This window comes from Sminthopsis crassicaudata, chromosome 1, assembly GCF_048593235.1.
Source record: "Sminthopsis crassicaudata isolate SCR6 chromosome 1, ASM4859323v1, whole genome shotgun sequence".
Classification (NCBI taxonomy): Eukaryota; Metazoa; Chordata; class Mammalia; order Dasyuromorphia; family Dasyuridae; genus Sminthopsis; species Sminthopsis crassicaudata.
Window position 1 is genome coordinate 326054367 of NC_133617.1, and position 23751 is coordinate 326078117.

Consider the following 23751-nt stretch of genomic DNA (forward strand, 5'->3'; position numbering starts at 1 on the left):
TGTTAACTAGTAATTAACATGAAAGTCTCAAATAGTTTAGTTAATAGCTGATGCTGATTAAAGCAATATACTTTGCCAGAGGAGGAGATCATCTAGAGCATAAAGGATTATTGATCCATTCAAGCTTAGCACACAGCCTTCTTGCTGGACCTTAGATCTGGGAAACAGGGTGTCTCTAATATTTTGACACTAATCTTGTAAACTTGAATACATCTACCAAGTTATCTAATTGTTTATATAGTATCCAGAATTTTGGTGGCATATCCCATGTTGCCATTTTATTCTCTGTGTGTTTTATTCCCTTTTCTGCTCCTTTTTTCTACATGGGCCTTTGTAAATCTCAATTCCATCCCTTTACTCAAACTGTACTCTATGTCTAGGCTGCTTCCTCTGCATCTTGTACTACTAACATTTCTATGTATCATTTCAGTTCATCTCAGCTCAAAATAGTGAAGCCTTTCCTCCATAGAGAATGACCACTCTATTCTCAGACTTGACATAGGACTTTCTTTGCACCTCTTCTTAAGTATGTTTTGTAAATGCACACTGAGTGTCATGTCCCCTTATAAGACACTAAACCTTATTAAGTCAGAGACCAAGATTTATCTAAACTTTGCATTTCCTCCATTATATTTTATGATGCTTTTTATAGAGTGAACACTAAAATGTTTGTTGAATTATTCATTTTTTTCTTTTTAATTTAGCATAACCACTTTTATGTGAAGCCAAGAGTTGCTGTTAATAATTTTGGAGTAAAACACTATGCTGGAGAGGTAATATATTTTTAGAATTTCTTCTTCAGTGTTTCAAAAGAACCATAGTTTAGTCAGTGTGGACGCTTCTTTCATTAATATAGATCACACCTTCTTCATGTTTTTATAGACTGAGGGTCTAAAAGGAACTGATCACTTAGTAGGGAACCTCTCTGAACTAGGGAAGTTGATAGAAAATGGATTGTCAAAAGACCTCTTCTCAGAGCCCTGTCAGCTTTACAAGGTCTGCCAGTACTGGCATACAACTTTTGAGAGTCCAAGCTCACCTCCACTTTAGCAAAAAGGAGGTTTTAATGGAAGATTTTTAAAACTCCCTGTGAAATTCCTTTTAATATCTTTTAAAGAAATACTTATTTTCTACATAGGAAGATAAATTCATTGAACTGTTTTGTTTTTGCTATTATAAAATTTGGTTAATTTTAATTTTTATTCTCCTTTTTCCCTCTCCCCCCTTGCCCCAAATTCTATTGCCCTTTTTTGGGGGTGGTTTAACAGGTGCAATATGATGTTAGGGGAATTTTGGAGAAGAACAGAGATACATTCCGAGATGATCTTCTCAACTTGCTAAGGGAAAGCCGGTATGTAACATTACTCATGGAAAAGTAATTGACCAACAAATGACAGATATGAATAGCTCCTAAGTTATACTATGTATATTCACACATATTAAAATATTAATATTCTTCTGGAATATATAGGCCATATTTTTATTAACCAAAAGTGAAAAAGATACATGTAACATAAACATATTAGTGCTTGTAGCTTAAATCATTGAATTCTTTTTTCTATTTCCTATTACCAACAGTGATCAGGAAATTCTTAGAAACAGAACCAAATTTATTTCATTTCACTTAAAAAAAATTGCTTTGTCATGTCTACAACTTAGGATTGGTTACTCTAAGGTACTAAAAGTACTATAGTGTTAAAGGAATATAGCAAACCTTGAAAATACTCTAATTACTGATTTAAATACTAGTATTTAATGTTACCAAGGACATCTAAGTAGTACACTGGATAAAGCACTGGGTCTGGATTCACACAACCTGAATTCTAATCTATCCTTGGTTAAATTTCTTGCCCGGATCACAGTTAATTAAGTTTGCCTCAGTTTCTTCATCTGTAAAATTAACTAGAGAAGGAAATGGCAAACTGCTCTATTACCCTTGCCAAGAAAATGCCAAATGGGGTCAGGACAGATGGGACATGACTAAAATGACTAAACAAACAGCAAATTTAATGTTACTAACTTTGGATTCCTTAAAATACTAAAATTCTACCTTTAATCTTTTATACTACACTAATTTATAATAATTTAAATATTTAATAATTTAAAATATTACATTGTACGGGTATGATGCAAAGATTCTAAAACATGCAATAAGCATAAGAAAGGCTGGAAAATTCATTCTAGGGGCAAAATTAAAAAGTTTTGCTTGTGTATGAGTTAGTTCTCATTTGACAGCTCAATGTCCAGTTCTGTCTTTGAAAGACATAGCTCCATCGTGTGACTATCCCACTATAATATTTCATAGCCCATAGATTTGATGTTTTATTTGTAGTATATACATTATTTTATGTGGAATTCATAATTTCTTTTCCTTGTTTTTTTTTTTTTTATTTTGTTTATGAACAAAATGTATTTATAATGAAAGTATTGAGTAGTTACTTGATTTTAATAATTGAAAAACTCAAGTTATAATCAATGGTTTAGTTTAAAAAGTTATGTTAGGCAATCTAATATATTTTGATGGATTTATTCAGGCGATTTAATTGTGTAAAAAAAACTTTGTTACCTATTGGGGTTTTCTTTGCAAAGGTTACTGGAGTGGATTGCCATTTCCTTCTACAGTTCATTTTACATATGAGGAACTGAGACAGACAGGATTAAGTGACTTGCTAGTGTATGTAATACAGCCAGTATATATCTGAGGCTCAATTTTAACTCAGAAAGATGAGTCATCCTGATTCCATGTTTGACATTCTTAGGTACTATACTATCCAATTGTTATAATTAGTGGATGGAATCATAGGATGATTGTGTCTTAGTAGGTTCACATTACAACAATCTGGTCCTTCAAATTCTAGGTCTAGGAGTTTGGGGGTGGGTTTTTTTTTTTTTTAATTCTTTTCAGTAAACAGTTAAATAAACACACATGAGACACTGAAGATTTTTCTCCCTCTATCAATGCAGATCTGAAGCTATTCTGAAATTATTTCTCTTGAGGAATTGACTGGGTTAATAAAAGGATAAAGGATATGGCCAGAGCCACACAGCCCTGTACACAGATTATACCACTTGAATATTTTTGGTTCTGGAGCTGTGGTTTCTTTAATTACTGAATGGTATAGGAAGATAAAATCAAGTTCTTGCTTGCACTTTACTTGGAGATGCAATATTCACAGAATTAAATAAATAAAGAGTATAAACAAAAGGAAACAGTTTCTCTTTCCCATAATATTTTGTTGAAATCACTCCCCCAAGGGGATCTGTTTCATTTGCCCAAGAGACACATAGTAAGTATAAACGCTGAGATACACACAGTTATTTTGCCTTTGATTCTTTACCTACAAAATGGAGACTTAGAAGGATCATAGATTTACAACTGAAAGGAACATCAAAAGCCTTTGACTGCATAGATGAGTCAACTGAGGCAAGTGGGGCTTGTGAAGTTTGCTCAAGTTCTCAGAAGTAATGTGTCATTTCAATATAGATGAACTATATAGCATGGTTCCCATGGCTAATCTGTTCTTGATAATAAGCTTGCAACCTTTGAAAATAGTGTTAACTTAGACTACAGAAAATAACTTTGTTATCAGATGAAAAAAGGGCTGTAATCATAGAAAGATGAAGCATAATAATTTTATGATTACTTATGTGAAGACTTTGTTGTTTCTCTTTTAGACTTGATTTCATCTATGACCTATTTGAGCATGTTTCAAGCCGAAATAACCAGGAAACCTTGAAATGTGGAAGTAAACACAAGAGACCCACTGTCAGCTCACAGTTCAAGGTTAGTTTAAGATATCTCTGATATTTTTATTAAATTGTACTTGTGTGTGCATCAGGAAGTATTACAATTAAAATATTTTTTTTCCTTTAATTTTCAACCAAAATGCTTTGTAAAAATAAAATGCTTTTATTTTTAATAATAAAAATGGGTAGCTTTCTAGTTAGGGTAAAAGTGATATTGTGCTGTTTATGAAAGTTCTTCAGTTGAAAAGGGGTAGGTTTCTTACATTTCCTTTATTTGTTATGTGTTAATTTATGTGTTTAAAATGTTCTGATGAAAATAAAATTAGCTGGTAGCATTTCAAAGAGTAAGAATTAAAGAAAATTCTAATTCATTAAGCAAAAGTCATATCCAGGTACATATAAAAAAGGATCTCCTGCCAGGGAACTTAAACTCAATGTACAAGAGAAAGGACAAAAATAACAACCTAGTTGAGAAAGAGATACATGCAAAGGAGAGGTTTAGGCCAATTGCTGTGAAGTTTGAGAAACTAAAAAAATTCCTTTTTTTCTGGAAAGATATTAGTGTAAGTCTCAGGAAAGAGCATAGTTGCATGCAGAGTGGAACATAGGGACTTCAGTGGACAAAGATGTGGAGTCATTTTTTCCTAGGTGTAGGCAAATGTAAGGTGTGCAAAGGGAAGAGTTGCTGTTGCCATTTCTCTGTATCTTTCATGAAAGCCTGGATAGGGAAGGGGAGGAAGAGGACAGGGATCAAAGAACATTGCACTTGGGCAAGAAAATGGAATATGTAAAGAGCACAGGTAAATTGAACCAAAGTTATATGGGTAACCAAAAATTGAAGGTTAAATTGAATAAATATTTTAAATATTTCATGGAGTAAATAATGGGATCCCTTAAAAGTTTTAAATTTTAGAAAGTATGTGAAATAGTGTATCAAGTATACTTAGTATAACAAGAAAATTTATTTGAGCAGCAGTAATTGCAGTAAGAAGGCTAGAGGCAGGGAACTAATTTTGGAAGTTATTATAATATTCTAGGTGAAAAGACATGAACTGTGATAGCTTCCTTGGAAATTGAAAGAAAAGGGATTGATACCAGATATACTACAAAGAAATCAATAGGATTTAGTCATTTGGATATGTGGGGTGATGGAAAAATTATAAGATGGAACCTGTGAATCCTGTAGCTCAGAACAATGATCTTAGCAGAAAATCAGGGCTTTAGGAGGAGAAACAAATTTAGGGGAGAAAACAATGGGTTTGAGTTACTAATAGTGTCTTGGTAATAATGTACTTGGAACTCTGTGGAGAAGTAGGCTTGGTTAAAGAGCTTGAGGGAAAACAATAATAGTTAGTTGTGTAGCCAGAGAAGGGAATTAAGGTATCAGGAACAATAGGATATTCCACAGTATTAGATATAGAAAGACCAAGAAGGATAAAGGTCATTCTTTAGCCTAATAACTTTGGAAAAGTTTTAAGTGGTCAATCTAATAAACATTATGTGCCAGGGATAGTGCTAATCAAGTCTTGAGAACACAAAACCCCCTCTTCCCCTCCGCCCAAAATTCTTGCTCCCAAGGAAATCATCATAGTCAAGGATAATAGAGTTCTGGGGATATATGTCAAACTTCAAAGGACAAAAGGTTGAGGTAGAAGGTGAGGCAATGAAGGAAGCAGGGATTGACTATTTTTTTCTGGGACATTATTCTAAGTGGAAGTGGATGAAAGTTGCAAAGAAGAAAGAGTGAAATGGTCAACCTTAGGAAGTGATAGACTATCCCTTCCTAGAAGCAGAGTGGCATATTGTAGAAAGTATTCTTACTTCTTTTTTGACTATAAACTCTCTGGCTTCAAAAATTACCTTCTGATATGAGATTCCATGATTTTCTCTTCAAAAAATGACAGGAAATTTTAAAAAAAATTAGAATAAAGGAGACAGACAGGAGGGAAGAGAAACATAAATCATTGGTGGAGGAAAGGTGAAGTGAGACTGCATAAATTAGTAGCTTAGTACAAATGATTTCCTCAAGCAGCATGATGTATGGCTGGTAGTAGGGGAGGAAAAAGGAGATAGATGATAGGATTTATGCAGGATGAAAGGGTTAATAAGGTTGAAAAAGCATAAAGTAAACAATAAAGAATTCAAGGATAGAGAAGAAAGGGTATTTTTAAATGACCGACCCTAGGGTCAGGACTGGATAAGAAGTAAAGTGATAACCAAAAGAGCTTTAAATGGGAGAATAGGGAATAATCTTAGACTTAAAGATCATGATAGAAGAACAACTAGAAGAATCAAGGTTTTGAAGTAGAAGAAAGGTCTTAAGATCAGAAAAGGGAATTTCAGAGTTCAGGGTATCAAGAGGAAGCATAATTTTAAGCAATCATGACATCTAATATCAGATGACTCTTGGGAATTGGTAGTGTCATGTAATGTTTATTGATGGCTGAGCTCTGGAAACTAAAGATGGGTATCAGAAAAGTTTTTAATCTTTGTATGGATATTTCATTGGGTAATGGCATAAAAGGGACTGAGCCAACTACCAGAAATCATGGGAAAATAATCAGGAGTTTGATAGATAACAGTGACTCTTTGACTATTAGTCTGTGATCCTAAGTTTTTTCCCAGCTAAGGATCTGCTGCCAAGGCACTATGGAGGATACAAAAAACTAGTTGTCCTCTCTTCTCAGAAAACTTAAACTAAAATTTAAGTTAATTTAAATTAATTAAATAAAGTTTAATTTAAATTTAAAAACTGAGACAACAATATCCACACACTGGAACAAACAAAATTTATTTGGTTTTTGTTGAGCCAGTTGGGGTGATGTGACTTGCCCAGAGTCATACAGCTAGGAAGTGTTAAATGTCTGAGACCAGATTTGAACTCATCAGTCCTCCTGACTTAAAGGCTGTGCCTTAAGTCCACTGTGCCACCTAGCTGCCCCCCAAAATTTGTTTGTATTTACAAGACATTTACAAAACAATACATATTTTGAGTCCCAAATGAGTGCCACATTTCCTCAGGAATTCAGGAAAAAAAAGGTTATTAGAACTATTGGCTGTGGTATTGAAAGGAATTTTCAAGCTAGAGGTAAAACTTGAGCTGACCTTTTAAAAGGAATGAATCCTATTAAAAAGTATATTCTGGGCAGATGAAACAAGAACAAAAGTCGAGGCAGGAGGATACTTGATGTTTATGGGACAGTGAGTAGTTCTGTTGTTAAAATATTATAATATAAAACTGGAGAGAAAAACCAGACCAATTCGTGAAGGCTAAGAAGTTATAGGCTTTATATTATAAACAAAATACACATTTTCTGAAAATTAAAAGAGCAGTTGAAAAAAATGGTTGCCCTCTCCCTTGCTTTTTCCTGACCGAGAAGGGTTGGCAGTCCTTTTCCATTCGAGTTATTTGTAAGTAAAGTAAGCAGTCAATTATGTTTCTAAAGAAAAATGCTGAAGTAGAAGGCATTACTAGGATGGGAAAATTGTGGGAGTTTTTTGTTGTTTTTTTTTTAAGTTTTGCTTTTACTGCTTTCTTTTGTTAACAAAAAAAATGTTTTAGTTTTGCATATAGGTTGAATAATCATTTGGACTGGTAGCTATAGTAATAATATACTTTTCTATAGGATTAGGCTTCATAATATATGAGGCTTTCTCCCTTGCCTCCCAATGTAAATAATAGTGTCTCTTATAGACTTTTTTTTGCATTAAACTTAGACTTTTAAAGTGAAAATACCTTAAAAAGAGGTCTACTCTCTGTCAACTAAGGCTGCTTTTAGAAGTGCCTGGGGTGCTTAGAAACAAAGAGGGTAAAATAATAGGAAACTAAATTTAAAAAAGCTTTTTTTTTTCCCCTTTTCAATAGGACTCTCTGCATTCCTTAATGGCCACATTAAGCACATCTAATCCTTTCTTTGTTCGATGTATCAAGCCAAACATGCAGAAGGTAAGATTTAAGGTACTCTCAGATCTAGATGACTTATAGTATTTGGCTTCTTAGAAAGAGAGTTTCTGGAGGTAGCCGGGGAATGGAAGGGTGGATTCTCATTATTTTAGTTTCTGTCAAGTCACTTAGAATGTATTTGAATGTGCTAGTCATATACTCAGACTGTGTTATTCAAATTTCATTCTAAAACTAGAAACTAATTATATCTTCATTTTACATTTTTAGAAAATATCATTACATTTCAGAGAAGCCTCTCATTTGTAATAAAATGAACAATTTAAAATATTTTCGTATTTATAGTTAACTTCAAGTTAAATTCTTTTGTTGTTCCTGTGTGTGTGTATATATATTTTAGAAGTTCTGTTGTGTTTATAAATCTAGCCTGAATCTATGTTCACTTTGAGGCAGCTTCAGTATTAATCTGGAATCCATGATTTTAATTGTCCAAAGTGCATACAGCTGTTAGACACTAAATGTGAGGGGGAGAAAATGCTCAGGAAGAAAAGTAGGGCTAGCTAAAGAAAAGCAGTTTGGTGCTAGCTTTGCTTATTTTCTAAATCTTTTTCCAAAGAAAGGTTAGATGCTTTTCACAAATAATCAGAATTTTTTTTAGAATTGTTTTTTAATTGATGAAAGTTAGTCTTATTTGGGAAAACTGATGCAGAGTAGGTGCAGTCAGTTTTACTGGGTTATATGTAAACTATTTTTTTAAAAAGAGTTAGTTTGAAAGGATATCATATTCAGTTTATTGACATCTAAAAATGATTGAGTAGAGTTTGACAAACTAGCAACTAAAATGAGGGGAAAGAATTTAATTTAAAAGAGAAAACCTAATATTCCCAACTTTTAAAGTTTTGCCTATATATAATAGAAGTCTCCATAGAGTCTTACTGTATTTATATATGTGTAAAATGACAATATCTTGTGCAAGTATGTGTGCATATGTGCTATATTTGTGTTTTTGGTAACTTAAACAGATGTACCTCTCCAAGTAATTTATAGGTGGGTGGGTTGTTTTTTTTTGTTTGTTTTTTGTTTTGTTTTTTAATAGAATTTAAGATATCTGTAAAATGTCATTTCTCTGGTACTTCCATATAGAAGGCATTGAGATTTTCTATAATTTTTTTAGCATGCAAATAAATATTTTTAAAGGCATCCAGCATTTTAAGAAAGAGTTCTTATACATAGGCAGCAAAACTAATATTCTTTGTGATGTTAAAATGTTTCCATTCCTTATTAAATGAAGCTTTGATTGTGGGCTGGGTCTTTAATTCCCTTGCCCAACAATACTGAATATTCCAAATATTAAAAAAAAAACCTTAAAATTATTTCAAAAATTTAAATATTTCCCCCAATTACATATTATAACAATTTTAACATTTTTTTTTAAGTTTTGAATTCCACATTCCATTCTTCCTTCCTTTTCCAAGACAGTAAGCAATAAAATAAAGGTTATACTTATGCTACCTTTTTTGAAAGTTAACATTAGACCTTGCTCAGGACATTTAACGTTATTTAACACTGGCTTATGAGATACTGCTATTCATATTTATATTCATATTCATAGTTTTCATATAAACCTTAAGATACTCAGACCACATATATTTTCTAAGTCTAAGATCAAACCATGATGAAATGAAGCTTTTTGTCCACAATCTTTAGTAATCCTTTGAAGTAGAATAATTTATTCCAGATAGATGGTATTCTTTACTTTGGGGGCATCAGCTTTTAAAAACTCTTTAGCATTCAGTTGTGAATGTGAGCTCATCAGTAGACCAAGTACATGTCCAATGAATAGTACTGGCCCTGGCATCAGGAACACCGAAGTTCAGATCCAGCCTGATAATTCCAAGCTGTGTAACTCTGATCAAGGTGGCTCAAGGTTCAAGAAAACAAAGCACTGGGGACAGAGAAGCGGGAGTTGAAGAGAGAATGAGGAAGAAGGAACAGATGATACTTGAGAGTTGGGAACAAACAGAAGATAGTCAGGGGAGGACACACTGGTATGGGAATAACAGTCAAAGATCTCTCCTAGTCTGAGAGGTCTTTAACTAGGTACTGACAGTGGTAACAGTAGCTACCACTGTAATGTCAGTTCTTTTGTTTAAGTTGAATTTATATGAAGCAAGAACTATGTATGTAAATATTAGCTATTATTATTTTTATTAAGCAATCAGTATTCCCTATTTTGTTTTGTAATTATAACACTTATCTTTTAGATATATTTGGTTCCTATAATTGGGGTCCACTAATAATGCCCTAAATTCCAGCAGAATTATTGGTAATTTAGTACAGTTTATAATGTTAAAACATCTTAAAATATTTAAATTATGGTACCTAAACTTCTTCTATGTATTTTTGTCATGTACTTTCTTTTTAAAAAATTATTTTATTTCCCCAGTAACTTAACTTTCATTTTTAAAACTTTTGAGTTCCAAAATCTCTCCCTTCCTCTGTCCTCATCTCACTTTATTGAGAAGACGAGCAAGCTAATATATATTATACACTTGCAGTATATACCATATTCCATACTATAGTATATTCCATACTAGTCATATTATGAAAGAAAGTATAGCTCTTGCCCCCCAAAAAGGTAAGAAAAATGAAAAAGTATGCTTCAATCTGTATCCAGACATCATTAGTTCTGACAGCATTTTTTTATCCTTCAAAACTGTTTTGGATCACTGTATTGCTAAGAATAACTCATTCACAGCTGATTATCATAACAATATTGTTGTTACTTTATATGTAATACATTTCACTTTGTATCAGCTCATGTCTTTCCAGATTTTGGGGGAGCATCCATCATATAATATTCCATCATAATCACTCATTCCATCATAATTCCATCATAACCACACCTTCTTAAGGTGTGCCATTCTCCAGTTGAAGGGCATCCCCTCAATTTCTAATTCTTTGTCACCAGACAAGGGCTGCTATAAATATTTTTGTATATGCAGGTTCTTTTCCTTTTTTGTTTTAATTTCTTAGGATACAGATGTAGTAGTGGTATAGCTAGGTCAAAGAGAATATATGATTTTCTAGCTCTTTGGGCTTAATTCCAAATTGCTCAGCAGGATGGTTGAATCAGTTTAGAACTCCACCAATAGTGTCTCATTTTCCCCACATATCTTCCAACAATTGTCATTTTTATTTTCTGTCCCATTAGTCAATCTAATAGGTATTACTTTAGAATTGTTCTAATTTGAATTTCTCTATTTTTTCCTATAGTAGATAACTTTAATTACTTCATCTTTTAGTCACTTACCAATTGGAAAATGGTTTTTATTTTTGTTTCTCTTTGTTTCAGATATAGAAATGAGGCCTTGCTTAGACAAATTAGCTTCAATCTTTTCCCCCCAAAATCCTCTATATTTACTCCTAACAGCTCTAATAGTGAGAAGTTTCTTATGAGTTACAAGTGTCTTCCCATATAAGAATGTAAACAATTTAATTGTTCTAGTATGTACTGTCCAAGTTTTTCAACCAAGAATATCTAAAAGTCCTCTGTTTCATTGAATGTCCATTTTACCTCCCAGAAGATGATTCTTGGTTGTCATCCTAGCTACTTTGTCCTCCAAAGATAATATTCCAAGACCTCCTATCCTTTAATGTAGAAACTGCTAAATTTTGCATTATCTTGATTGTGACTCCATTGTACTTGACTTGTTTCTGGCTGCCTACTATATTTTCTCCATGATCTGGGAGTGTTGGAATTTAGCTATAAACTTTTTAAATAGGGGGCTAGTTCACTGTCCCTCAGACTGTTGGAGGGCCGGACGATAGTTAAAAAAAAAAAAAAAAAATCAAAACCTCACACTCTGTCTCCACCCCTTAGCCAATTTGCCATAACCTTGCAGACTACATAAAATCCTCAGTGGCTGCATCTGGCCCGCAGGCTCTAGTTTGAGAACCCCTGCCACAGAGTTTTCATTTTTGGATCTCTTTCAGTAGGTAATTGGAGGATTCTTTCAATTTCTATTTTACCCTCAGGTTCTAGAATATCAGAACAGTTTTCTTTGATAATTTTTTGAAAGAATAGAAATGAGAGTGATGAAATCTAGGTTCTTTTTATTTGGTCATGGCTTTAGGTTTTAAATAATCTTAAAATTATCTCTCTTGGATCTATTTTTAAAATCACTTGTTTTTCCAGTGAGATAGTTCACATTGTCTTCTGGGGTTTTTTGGATTTTCTTTCTTTGGGTTCTTTTGGCTTTGTTTCTTGATTTATTTATTATTTTTTTATGAAGTCATTAGTTTCCATTTGGTCAATTCTAATTTTTTTAGTAATTTTTTTCAGTGAGCTTTTGTATCTCCTTTTCCATTCAGTCAGTTTTACTTTTTAAGGAGCTTTTTTTTTTTCCCTGCAGTGCCTCTTTTTTAAGGTGTATGTCTCTTTCACTAAGTCATGACTAGTTTTTCATTTCATCACTCTCATTTCTATTCCCAATTTCCCCGCCCTCCCTTTCTCTCTCTCTCTCTCTCTCTCTCTCTCTCTCTTGATTTTCAAAGTTCTTTTTGAGCTCTTCTATGGCGTGACACCAATTTTTTTTTTTTTTTGGAGGCTTTTGATATAGGAACTTTGACTTTGTTATCTTCTGAATGTGTTTTGATCACTTAGTAACAGTGTCTATGGTCTGAATATTTTTCTGTTGTTTTCTCATTTTACCAGGCTATTACTTTATTTTTAACTCTTTGTTAAAATAAACCTCTGCTTCCAGGTTCCAGCACTTTCCCAAACTCTGGAGGGTTTGTGCAGCTTTTTTCAGAAACACTTTAGGGACTGTAAGTTTTCAGTTCTTCCAAGGTGATATGATCTAAGAAGTTTGTTTACTATTCTGGCCTGTCCTCAGCCCTGTGAGTGACCAAAAGCACTCTTTTCTGCTCTGGAACTGTGAGGAGGATCCCAGTTCCACTGTGTACTAGTGCTCCCCCTTGCAAGGGGACTGCCACCCAGAACTGTGACCTAAAGTACAGGCAAAGCAACAGAGCTTTGGAAGCAGTTGCTGCTGTTGCTTTTGATTCAGTGGCTCCTCATTTGCCGGGACCCAGTTGGTCCAGTGCTGTCTGCACTGGAGTGTGTTCTACTCTCACCCAGATGGGACAGACCTTTTCTGCTGATCTTTTAAATTGTCATTGGCTTGAAAATTATTTTACCTTATCCTTTTGTGAATTGTTTTATGGCATTTTTTAAAGGTATTCAGAGGATTATTTCCCCCCTACATCTTGGCTTCCTCATCCCCCATACCGTTTTTTAAACTACAGTAACCTTTAAAATGTTTCTAAAATATTTTATTATGGGTGATGCATAGTACTTTTGAAGTCTTTGGAATCTGTTGGAATATTTCTGTCCCTGGAAGGTAAATAGGCAGTGACCTTTTTCAGTCTTAATTTTTCCATTCTCATATTTTTTGTCTGACCAATAATTGCTTCTGTTTTATAGTTTCTTTAAAAAAAAAAAAGTGAACAAACATATCAGGATTATTTCATAATTTTCCTATCAATTATTTTCCAGTAATTTCATAATGTTTTAGTTTTTATTAGCTCATGTGTTCTTCATCTTGTTGTGATCAGTAGTTAATTCCATGAAGAAATACAGATAGTAGAAAAATTTATAAACATCGTTGGTGTTTTTTAAGGCACTCAAAAATACAAATACAAACACAGATTTGTGGAAAGAAGTGCCATGTTGGGGCAACTAGTTGGTGTAGTGGATATGAGCAAGAAAGATCTGAGTTCAAATATGACCTCAGACACTTTACACTTCCTGACTATGTGACCCTGAGCAAGTCAAATTGCCTCGGCAGGGGGGAGGGGGAGAAGTGCATGATAATAGTCTGTGAAGTCTAGTATGTGACTGCAAATTTGAATATTAAAATAGTACAAAATCAGTACATATTTATCAAATAATTAGTGCCATGTACTATACTAAGCATTATGCAAAGAAAAAACAAAAACAATCTTTGCATCTAAGGAGTTCTCAGGAATTTCCCTTCCTGAAGGGACATTTGTTTTGATTTGAAAGATAAAACATTAAAAAGAAAAAGATTAATTGTAATTTGTTTCCAAAGCTACTGTGCTATAGTATTACTATGTTCAATTTTTGAAGAGCAATTATAAGAGCATTACCAGGTAGGAACCTCAAAATGTTGCCATACAGAGAATAATTTGAAGAACTGAAGATATTTATCCTAGCAAAGATGGACCCATCATATACTGTTAAATAGCTCTGCTGCTTAGTACTTATGAATAAGCTTTAGTTACTGATTTTGCCTAGTGCTCAGTTTCCTTATCTGTAAAGCAAGTACACTGAACTGTATGATTTCTGAGGATTTTTTTCAACTCTGAATTTGTGATCACATGAAGTATTTCAGGGGATTTCATATTGAAGAGGATCCACATTTCTTAAGAAACATTGTTTGGGAGAGAGGCAGATTTCAGCTTGAAAAACTTCAACAAATTAGAGCAGTCCATACTGAAATATATTCCTTGAAATGGGGAAGAAGCTGTGTGAGGGGAGGGTTCTTCCTTACTAAAATTTTTCCAATAAAGGATAAATAACCCCTCATCAGAAATGTTCCCAAAAAGATAAGGATTATACTACAGCATTGTTTCCTAACTTTTTTCTGTGTACTGGACCCCATTTTGTCAGTCTGGAAAAATCTATGGATACCTCTTTAGAATAATGATTTTAGATGAAAAATAAAAATACTTCAAATTTCAAAAGAACTAATATTAGAGATGAGAAAAATGTAAATTTTTTTTCCTGATTCATACTTTGAAATCTACAGGTCCATGGACCTCAGGTTAAGAATCTTTACTGCTGAGCTCCCTTCCAGTCTCTCTAGCTCTGTGATATATTGAAGAATGCATATTTGTTGAATGTGGAGGAAAAAGAATGGCAGTACTATCTTTTCAGATTTATCATAGAATCAGCAGACTTGAAAAATATCAAAGCAAGTGCAAAGGAGAGAGAGAAGAGAAATTTCTATATAGAAATATATATAAATATATGTGTATATATATTTCTATATGAAATATAGAAATATTGAAATTTCTATATTTTCCTTTCTTAAAGTTTACTTGGGTTTTGATAGAGAGGAAGAAGAGGAAGTTTTATTTTGGTTTTAGAGGGAGAATTTGATCTATTTGAGGGTATTTATTTCAACTATTGACTAGTAGAATGTGCTTTCTAAGCCTATTTTAGACTCTTCCTGGCTCTTAGGTTATGAAGGCAGTTTTTAAAACTACCTTCATTGTGGCTGCTACTTTAAGTCTTTGTCATGATGGATTAGTCTTCCTAACCTGTCTTTCTTCTATTTAATGCTGTCAGATTAATTTTCCATATGGCACAGATGTAATCATGTTATTCTATTGTTCAGAACCCTTCAGTGACTTCCTATTTCTTAACATAAAGTTCAAACGCCTTAGCCTGGCATTCTGGGATTTAATCACCAAACATCATCCTACTTTTCCTGTTGAGTCTCCCCATATGGCTATAAGCCAGCCAGACTGGCCTGAACTACTTGTCCCATGGTTCACATCCTGTCCCTATACCTTCACTTATTGTTTTTTGCTGAAACTACTCCTTAGGCCCAGTGCCTTCTCTTCCCTAAATTTTTCCCTAATTTCTGATTAGTAAGGCACCTTAATGACTCATCCCTTCCTTCTAATCTCATCCCCTAATATTTCCCCCTCATTTTATTTGTGCCTCTCTCACATCTTTAGTATTCCTCATAATGATTTGTGTACCTATCCTATTAGATACATAAAGGTAGGGTCTATAGGTCATTTCTTTTTTTATCACTCCACAGTGCTCAACATTATAGGTAAGTATTTTTTTTTAATGTTTTTTTAATGTTGAAGTTTGAAATATAAAGATTTCTGTAGAATTTGATGAGAAACAGAAGATAAGACCTCACTTTTTTGTTGCTCCTGGATGACTTGGGAATAAAAAAGTGACTGTTTTGCCTTTTAATTTATAATTTGCTATATGCGACATTAATAGCTAAGAATCATTTACCATATATAATAAACCACTGGAGATTTATCCTTCAAAACATGATTTAACCTCATTAGAACAGTTCCCTAAGGAAAATCAGGCTGTACTCAGTCTGTTCTCACAAAGTTTCTAATAAGCAAATGAGTTTTGGACAGAAAGGACTCTCATTAACATTCCTTCACAAGATCCCCTAAGGGGTTAGAAGATGGAATTAAAGAAGAGAACATACAGGTGACTATCACAAAATCTCAGTAAGTATGAGAACTAGTCTCTCAGAGTTTCCAGAACATCTTTCTTTTCTCCCTAGAGAAACTGGGCAACTATTGGTGTATTTACTATTAAATTATACCTACCTTTTGAAAAGATAAATTTGTATTGTTGGGAGATATTATTGGCTGGACTGCTGATATCTTTCACCATACTTCTGATTTTTGTGTCAGAGTAATTATATGAGGGAGAAGAAATTAGATTTTAATCACATATAATCCACATTTAAAAATGGGAACTCAGAAAAGCTATATTTTAAAAAGGAGTAATAAACTCTTCAGAAAAATATAATTAGAGCACGTGACCCAATGCCCTGTGGTAGTTGGGGTATAGTAAAAGATTTGGTTTGTTCTTTTTTTCTTATCACCTGGATTTATTTTGCTGCTTTAGACTTCTAAGCACTGTACTATAATGGTGATGATATTGTTTAATCTTTAGATTTGTGATGTAGAATTAAATAGATTATATTTTGTCCTTGTCAAAAAACATTAAACATTGCTTTCTTTGAGTATAACAAAATAAATAGAAAGCAAATGCCCCTTCTATTTGTCTTTTCCTTCCAACAAATTCTCTCAGGCATTATCAGCAATACTCAGTGACCCAATTATAAGTTTATCATATGAATCAGACTTTGACTCATGCTTTCACTTATTGGAGAGCTATGTAAAATGAAATTTAATACTTTAAAGGTCTTTGGAAGGCTTCTCCTTGAGGGCTAGAAGCAAAAGAATGAGTGAATGTGCTCTTGGAGAATTTCCTGATTCTGGCAAGACTGGCTTTGTTCAAGAAAATACAAGTATCCTAAGACAGGAGGCTGACTGGCCTTGAATGATCAGCCTATTAAAATAAAAAGGAGAGTGTAATAGCAAAATAGAATTTCAAAATATTCTATCAAATTCAATTCTGTTCACCATTTTGGTATCATCTACAATTCACATAATTAAAAAAAATATACTCTCACTGTAGATAGAAACACAATTTAGCACGAGGCCAAGAACTATAATAGTGGTATTTCCTCAGCTCAATACTGGCTGATTTCTGAGTTATTCCAGTCTTATGAATAGCATACCTGATAATTGTTTGACCCTAGAATACCTTTTCCCCAATTTATTGCTTCAGTATGTTGTACTGAACCAAACAAAAAGCTCTGTTAAAGTTAAGAAAAGTTACTTCTTTTTCATTTGTCATGGCAGAGCATTCATTACATTGACAGTGTTTACTTTTATTAATTTTAATTATTTATTGTTATTATATTGTTATATACTGTTTTTTTTTTTTTTTTTTTAAATTCCTGATAGTTGTTATCCTGGACTCAGTTCTTTTAAAATTCTTGCTTTATTTTATTGTTTTTTTGTTTTCATTTTTGTTTTTTTTTTGGCAAGGATTTTTAGATGAGCAAATTTAGGTAACCTTTCAGTTAATAAAAATAATAGTTTGCTTTATATAATAATTTCATTAATTCACATTATTCTTCCTAAGGATGCTATGGTTCAGTTCAACAGAATCTGCTAATTTGAAATCATTTACATTTAGTGTCTTTAGTTAGCGTTGGATTCTTCCAGTCTTCAGACCCCTGTTCCTATTTCCCTTTTGTAGGAAAGAGAAGAGTAATAAGACCCTGTTTAATTTTTAACTTGAACACCTAAGGCTTAACATCTATCCCCACTGAGTTTTATTTAGATTCAGCCCAATGTCAACATCTTTGTGTATCTTGACTCCATTGCTTTCAAAATTGTCATCTGCAGATTTTATGAGCATATGTCATTTTTGCCATTTTTCAAACAACAAACATGACATTTATTTTTATCATTTTTCATGTCATGTAGTATGTTATATATACATGTATGGGTGTATGCAAAGACATAAAACATTGTCCTGTCTATTCCCATTCAGTAATACCTAATATCTAAAATTCTATTCAGGGTCCTAATTTCTTTCTTATTCTTAGATTTGTCTGTGCCTAAGAAGAATACATTTAGATCCCCAGATTTTCCTTGTAATTTAATTCACATTCCTTTTTAAGCATTCAGAGAGAGAGTGTGTGTGTGTTGTTTAGTTGTTTATGGAGCTTATAAACATGATAATTTCTCCATTTTTTCTTTTAATCATATTGCTTTTACTATTGTCTTTTATGACATCATTATTGCCTTGACGGTTTTTCAGTTTTCCTATGAATAAATTCTGCTCTACTTCCTCATTTTAACTTTTTATTTTTTTATGTCAGTTATGCTTCTAACAGCATGTAGTTTAATTTTGCTTCCTTATCCAACTATCTTTATTTTATTTTGCATCTTTGTGTTTTTATTCCCTATTAAAATATAAATCCTATGTGTCCTTTCTTCCCTATTAAAATATAAACACATCATCATTGTTTAGCTCCTTTCCATTATTTAAAAACTCCTAGATTTCTCTAAATTTCTGTGTTTGCATTTTACTGTCTCTACTTAGCTATGTTTTTGCTTTTATTTATTTATTTTTTTAAATCAGGACTTTGTGCAAGTCCACTAATATATTTAAAGATTCACTTTCACCCTGTAGGATTTTGCTCAGATTTGTAGGACACCATTCCTGGCTATAAATCTTTGTCTGTTGTATTTATTTTGAGATTTTCTCTTCTATCACTGCATTATAATCTTCTGTGATACTTAACTTTGGTTCCTTTTTCTTAAATTCTTTCTTTTTCTGAATTGTTGTATTATTTTATCTTCAAATATTTCTTATTGTCTCATGGAGTTATTAGGTTCTTGGGAGCCTCTTAGGTAATATATTCCATTTTTTAAATATTTTTTTTCCTTCTAATTCTTTCCTCCAGAGCTTTTAATTATAATTTCATTTTTTTAAAGTCTCTTGCTTCATTTCCTCCAGCCATTCTTGTTCTCCTTGTGACCAACCAGTATATTCTTTGTGATTTTACTATTTGCTTTTAGCAGCTAATATTTGTTCTTATGTTGCTTTCTTTGTCTGGTTTTCCCTTCGAGAACTTCTTAATCCATAGCATTTATTCATTGTGCAGCGTTTTGATTTGTTTCTATTCCTTAGTGAAACCCCTTCCCCATGGTGTCAAACATAATAAAATTTAGGCCACTTATTCTGATGTGACCCTTGTCATAACCATTGCTGGTTTCTAGTGATCTCTTAAAGGGTTACTTGCTTCTTCTTATGGGAGAAATGGGGTTCCTTCATTGTACTTTTTTCTGAGGTCCTTTTCAGCTCAGAATGTTAATGAGAGAGCTCTCCTCCATGTTTCTTCCCATTGTCACCTTAACTAAAATTTTGAGATTAATTCTATCACCATCCCATGGGTTGATGTTTCAAGGCAATGGCCAGTGATCTTGGGCCTTAATCACCTCCCTCTCTTCTTGAACAGGTAAGGCAGGCTTTGGGGGGAGACAGGAGGAGGAGAAGAGGAAGCTCCTGGCTACTCCCCCTTCAGAGGCTGATTGAGAGTCTTAAGGCTGGGAGGCAGGCCCTCTGGAGAGCCAGGTGAAGGTTGGGTCTGAGGGAGCCAGAAGGGCAGGTTGTTCAATCCTGAGCCTCCTGTATTCCTTCTTCACTAGCACCATTAAGGCAAAGCGGGAAGTTATCTCTTGTTCTGTTTTGTTGTTGAAGAAAGATCTCTGGCATAAATCTAAATAATTCCAGTTTCTCATCACTACTCTGTCTTTTCCAATCTTATGATCTCTTTCCTAAACCCCTATTTTTCCACTTTCTGTCTATAGTAAATTCAAATGATAATTCTCCCTCCATTGGTCTTTATTCTCTAACCATTTCTCTCATTCTGATTTCCTGGATTTATTCGTACAATAATTTCTTAATATACAATGCTACTCCACCTATTTTTTACCTATCCTGCTTCTTATTCATAAAATATAACTAACTAGCCAAAACCATATTTTAATCATTTTTTAAGCCTGTTTTTCAGGCTTTGTTTGTGTTTTTTTTTTTAACCCCATCAATGACCAAAGGTCATTGTTTGTTCATCTGTAAAATGAAGAGATGTTCAGTCCCAAGCATCCCACAACTCCTCTTTTTGAAGAAAGATATTATTCAGGCAAATCAAGACTTTTTGGTAAAGATTGCCAGCATGTATGAATAATTCATGATCTCTTACTCCATGATGTCTCTGTGCTCTCTGGTTTTAGATTCCATGATCTGCTACTTGCATTTCCCAAACTATTATCTTACTCCCTTTGGTGATTTTTCTAATTGCCTCCCAAACAACATGGTTTGGTAGGAAGAAAGTGAGTTTACAGTCAGGACAGAGACTTAGGAACTGTGAGGATATAGACTCTACTAGGCCATTGTATACAGTGATCCAAGCATTTATCCTTTCTGATCGCCAGCTTCTTCATCTTAGGAATTCTGTAGCACCTACCTTAAAAAGTTGTGGGGATCAAATGAAATGCCATGTAAATCATCATTATGTGCCCTTATTTATATCAAATAGTCATTTCTATCTCTTGTAGTTAACTTTATCTACTGTCACTTTCTTATCTTCCTGCAATTTTATTTATTTATTTTTTTACATTTTTATTTAATATATTTTATATATACTTTTTTATATTTACATAGTTACTTATGTATTCTTCTATTAGAATGGGTGCTCCTTGAGTTCAGGGATTGTGTTTTTGCTTGATTTTTTTTTTTTTTTTTTTTTTTTTTTTTCTCTAAGCTGAGCCTAGTACCTAGTACCTGGTAAACATTTAATGAATATGATTGACTGTTTTTGATTTTCAAAACCGTACAAAATTTTACTGTTTATCTTGTAAGGGTAGAGGGAGACAAGTAACCTTAGAGGTGTATAAATAAATATCTTTTCAAGCTTAACGTGAAGTTAAAGTTGAATAGCAGACTTTTAATTTTAAAACATTGTCGTAGCTTTAAAACAAACTTCTGCCAATTCACTGAGGATAGCAAACTTTTATTTTATAATGCAAACAATTATTGCTTTATGTGAATTTGCATAATGCACATGATGAATTCTGAAAGAAATTTGCATTCCAAAAAACCCAAACAAACCAAACACATGTGTTAACTTTACAGTGCTGTGCTTTCTGCCCTTCTTGGTCAAGCACTTTGCAGCCTTCTTCCCCACCCCCCTAAAAATGAAGGCACAGAAATAGACATATCATCCCCATCCCTGCCCAGAATCAGAGGCTTGGCTTGAGAGATAGGTGGCGAGGAGACTGCCTACCCACCCGCATCTTAACCCCCTATGTGTCCATCTTTTCACTGTCCTCTCTCATATGAGTTTGTGTCCAAAATCCCACTTGTGACTCCTTTCTCTTCCCTGCCCCCAAAATTGTTCCTCTCAAATTGTGACCAATCCCTTATTTGGCTGTTCCCAGCCCACATGTTCATCCACACCCACTCCCTTCTTACTGTGCCATCCTCTTATACCCCATTATATTCATAAACTATGTGCTCCCCCTTCTCTGGAGCACAGCCCTTTTCCACTCCTCTACTTTTCCATATCCTCCAACAAATTCAAGTTAGACAAAAATCAATTTTCATTAAAGTCTATGGAAGAGTCCACTTACACAAAGTGAGAACCATCTTGTATTTGTCATTGTATTAATAATATTTGTATTAAAACTTAATTAAACTTAATATCAGATAACTTCTAAAGGGGATATACTAGTGTAAAACACTAGAATCCAAATGTGCATGTTATAGAAAGTAAATTTTATTCTTCTCTAGAGAAGGAAGGAAGTAAAAGAAGAAAGAAAAACAACTAAAAGATAATTAGAATTTGCTTGGTACTACCTGGAAGTTCAGCCTCCTGGCTCATCCATTCATCTTTGAGAATGTTTATTTCCACTTTGTTTTCTACTGAAAAATGCCCATCTGGCCCTAATGTGGAAGAGAAAAAAAAATGCCATTCAGGAGCCTTTAAGCATTCCACCTTCATTCTATCATTGCTATCAATTTTTGTTGGGCTCTGTGCAATGACCACAGTGGATGTGGGTTTTTGCCCAGTCAAAGGTACATCAAGTGCCAACATTGTATTCTTTGCCTTTTGAGAATATCTCATATACACAGGCAATTTTACCTTTTCAGACAGTTTCAGTAAAGAAGGATTGAAGAGAGACCATTCTACTCACTAAATAGAACAATCCCCCCCAAGCTTCTCAATGGTCACTTGAATCCTGTTTACTGAGTTGCCATGGTAACTATTCAGCAAAGCTATGTACAGACTCTGATAAATAGTCACAAATGCAGCTTAGAGAGTGCAGCTGAAAGGAAGACTCTAAGACTCTGGGATAAATTTTCTGAGATTAAAACTGAATAATTTTACTTTTATTCAGGTCCATATATATATATATATATTTTTTTTTTTTTTGGTGGCTTATAATAATAAAGTTTTATAATTCAGAGGCTTTGAAATATTTGCATTTTTGGCTTCCTAGAAGCTTCTCAGAGCCCGTCACAAATATCTTCATGTACTGGTGAGCCAACCCTCACTAGGCATGACTTCCTCTGAGAAGAAACAGGAATGAATTAAACAGGAACAGCTTAAGATACCACATGAAAGGCTTGGAATACCAGCAAGCTAGAGAAAGCCCGTTTTTGTGCCTCTGTCAGTATAGGCGAATGCAGCAGCTTTGACTGCTAAAGATGCAGCCCTTCACAGTGGACCCAAACTAAGGAAGGAAAAAAGAAATCCAAAGGTAGGGGCTTATTTAATGGCTATATTTGAAATATTTTGTCTGACTTTTGGGAACTGCATGCAGTGGAATTGTGAAAGTAAGCATATGTAGAGGGGAGGTTGCCATTTCTAAGTGAACTGGAAATGTTTCTAGTTTCACACTTTACTCCCGAGTGGGTCAGGGTAAATTTAAATTGCCTGCAGAAGTTTAATCTACCAGAAAACCCTTTTTATATATTCAGTTTATGTTTGAAATTGAATCATTATTTTGTTACTCAACAGAACAGTGACTGATTTTGGCATTAGTCTGGAAAAATTGTTTGGTTTTTTTTGTGTTTTGTGTTTTGTTTTTTTTTTTTTTTCAGTGAGATTCTTTTGTTTGCAATTTGTTTATGATAATACTTTATGGGAGCTGGTAACATTATGTGACATTTTAAAGAAACTTTAACCATCCTAAAAAATTGACATTAATGTTATTTTGTTAAAATATGTCTTAATGAATGATTTTCATAAGTTTTGAAACAAGGAAAAGATTTTAGTTGAACAATCTATTGCATATCATATAGCTGCTTTACACATGCATATACAAGTCTGAATTTTGCAATCCTACTGGAGAAACCTGATGAGGCACATTTTGTGGAGGTTCACTTGTTCCAGTCCAGTAAGAATCATAAAGGAAATTTTTGCTAAAGAAAGCATCTAATAAAGAATGTGTAAAATATAAATGTTAACTTATAGACGGACATGTCATCACAGCTTGCGGGGTAATCATTGGCTTCTATCCAACTTTATTCACCCTTATAAATGATAGGTGGTTTATCTGGAAGATTTTTTTACATTAACCATAAAACAAAGATTCCATGCAAAACTGGCATCTGAATATAATTAAAATATATGCTCAGCAGAAATTGAATTGGATGTTGGGATTATATATACTAACACATTCAGACTGCCACATGACTAAATCTGTGATTTGAATCAATCAGTGTAGTGTCCAATAAAATGCATTTCATTTTTTATTTCTTCTTTCCACAGCACTAGCTTTTAGTACAACTTTAAATGTGTAAAATAGTATCATGATTTGGGGACAGAGAAAAAAGAGTTTTGCAGGTTTTTATACTTTGCAATTACCATTGCTAT

General features: G+C 33.5%; 1 protein-coding gene across 1 annotated transcript in view; it reads left to right on the plus strand.

The window, feature by feature from the left end:
• MYO10 (myosin X) overlaps positions 1–23751 on the plus strand; it is a 203916-nt gene that overhangs the window by 122872 nt on the left and 57293 nt on the right. The window contains exons 15-18 of the mRNA XM_074279100.1: positions 705–773; positions 1269–1351; positions 3676–3784; positions 7613–7693. Coding sequence (XP_074135201.1) covers positions 705–773; positions 1269–1351; positions 3676–3784; positions 7613–7693 — 342 coding nt within the window. The remainder of the gene's footprint in view (positions 1–704; positions 774–1268; positions 1352–3675; positions 3785–7612; positions 7694–23751) is intronic.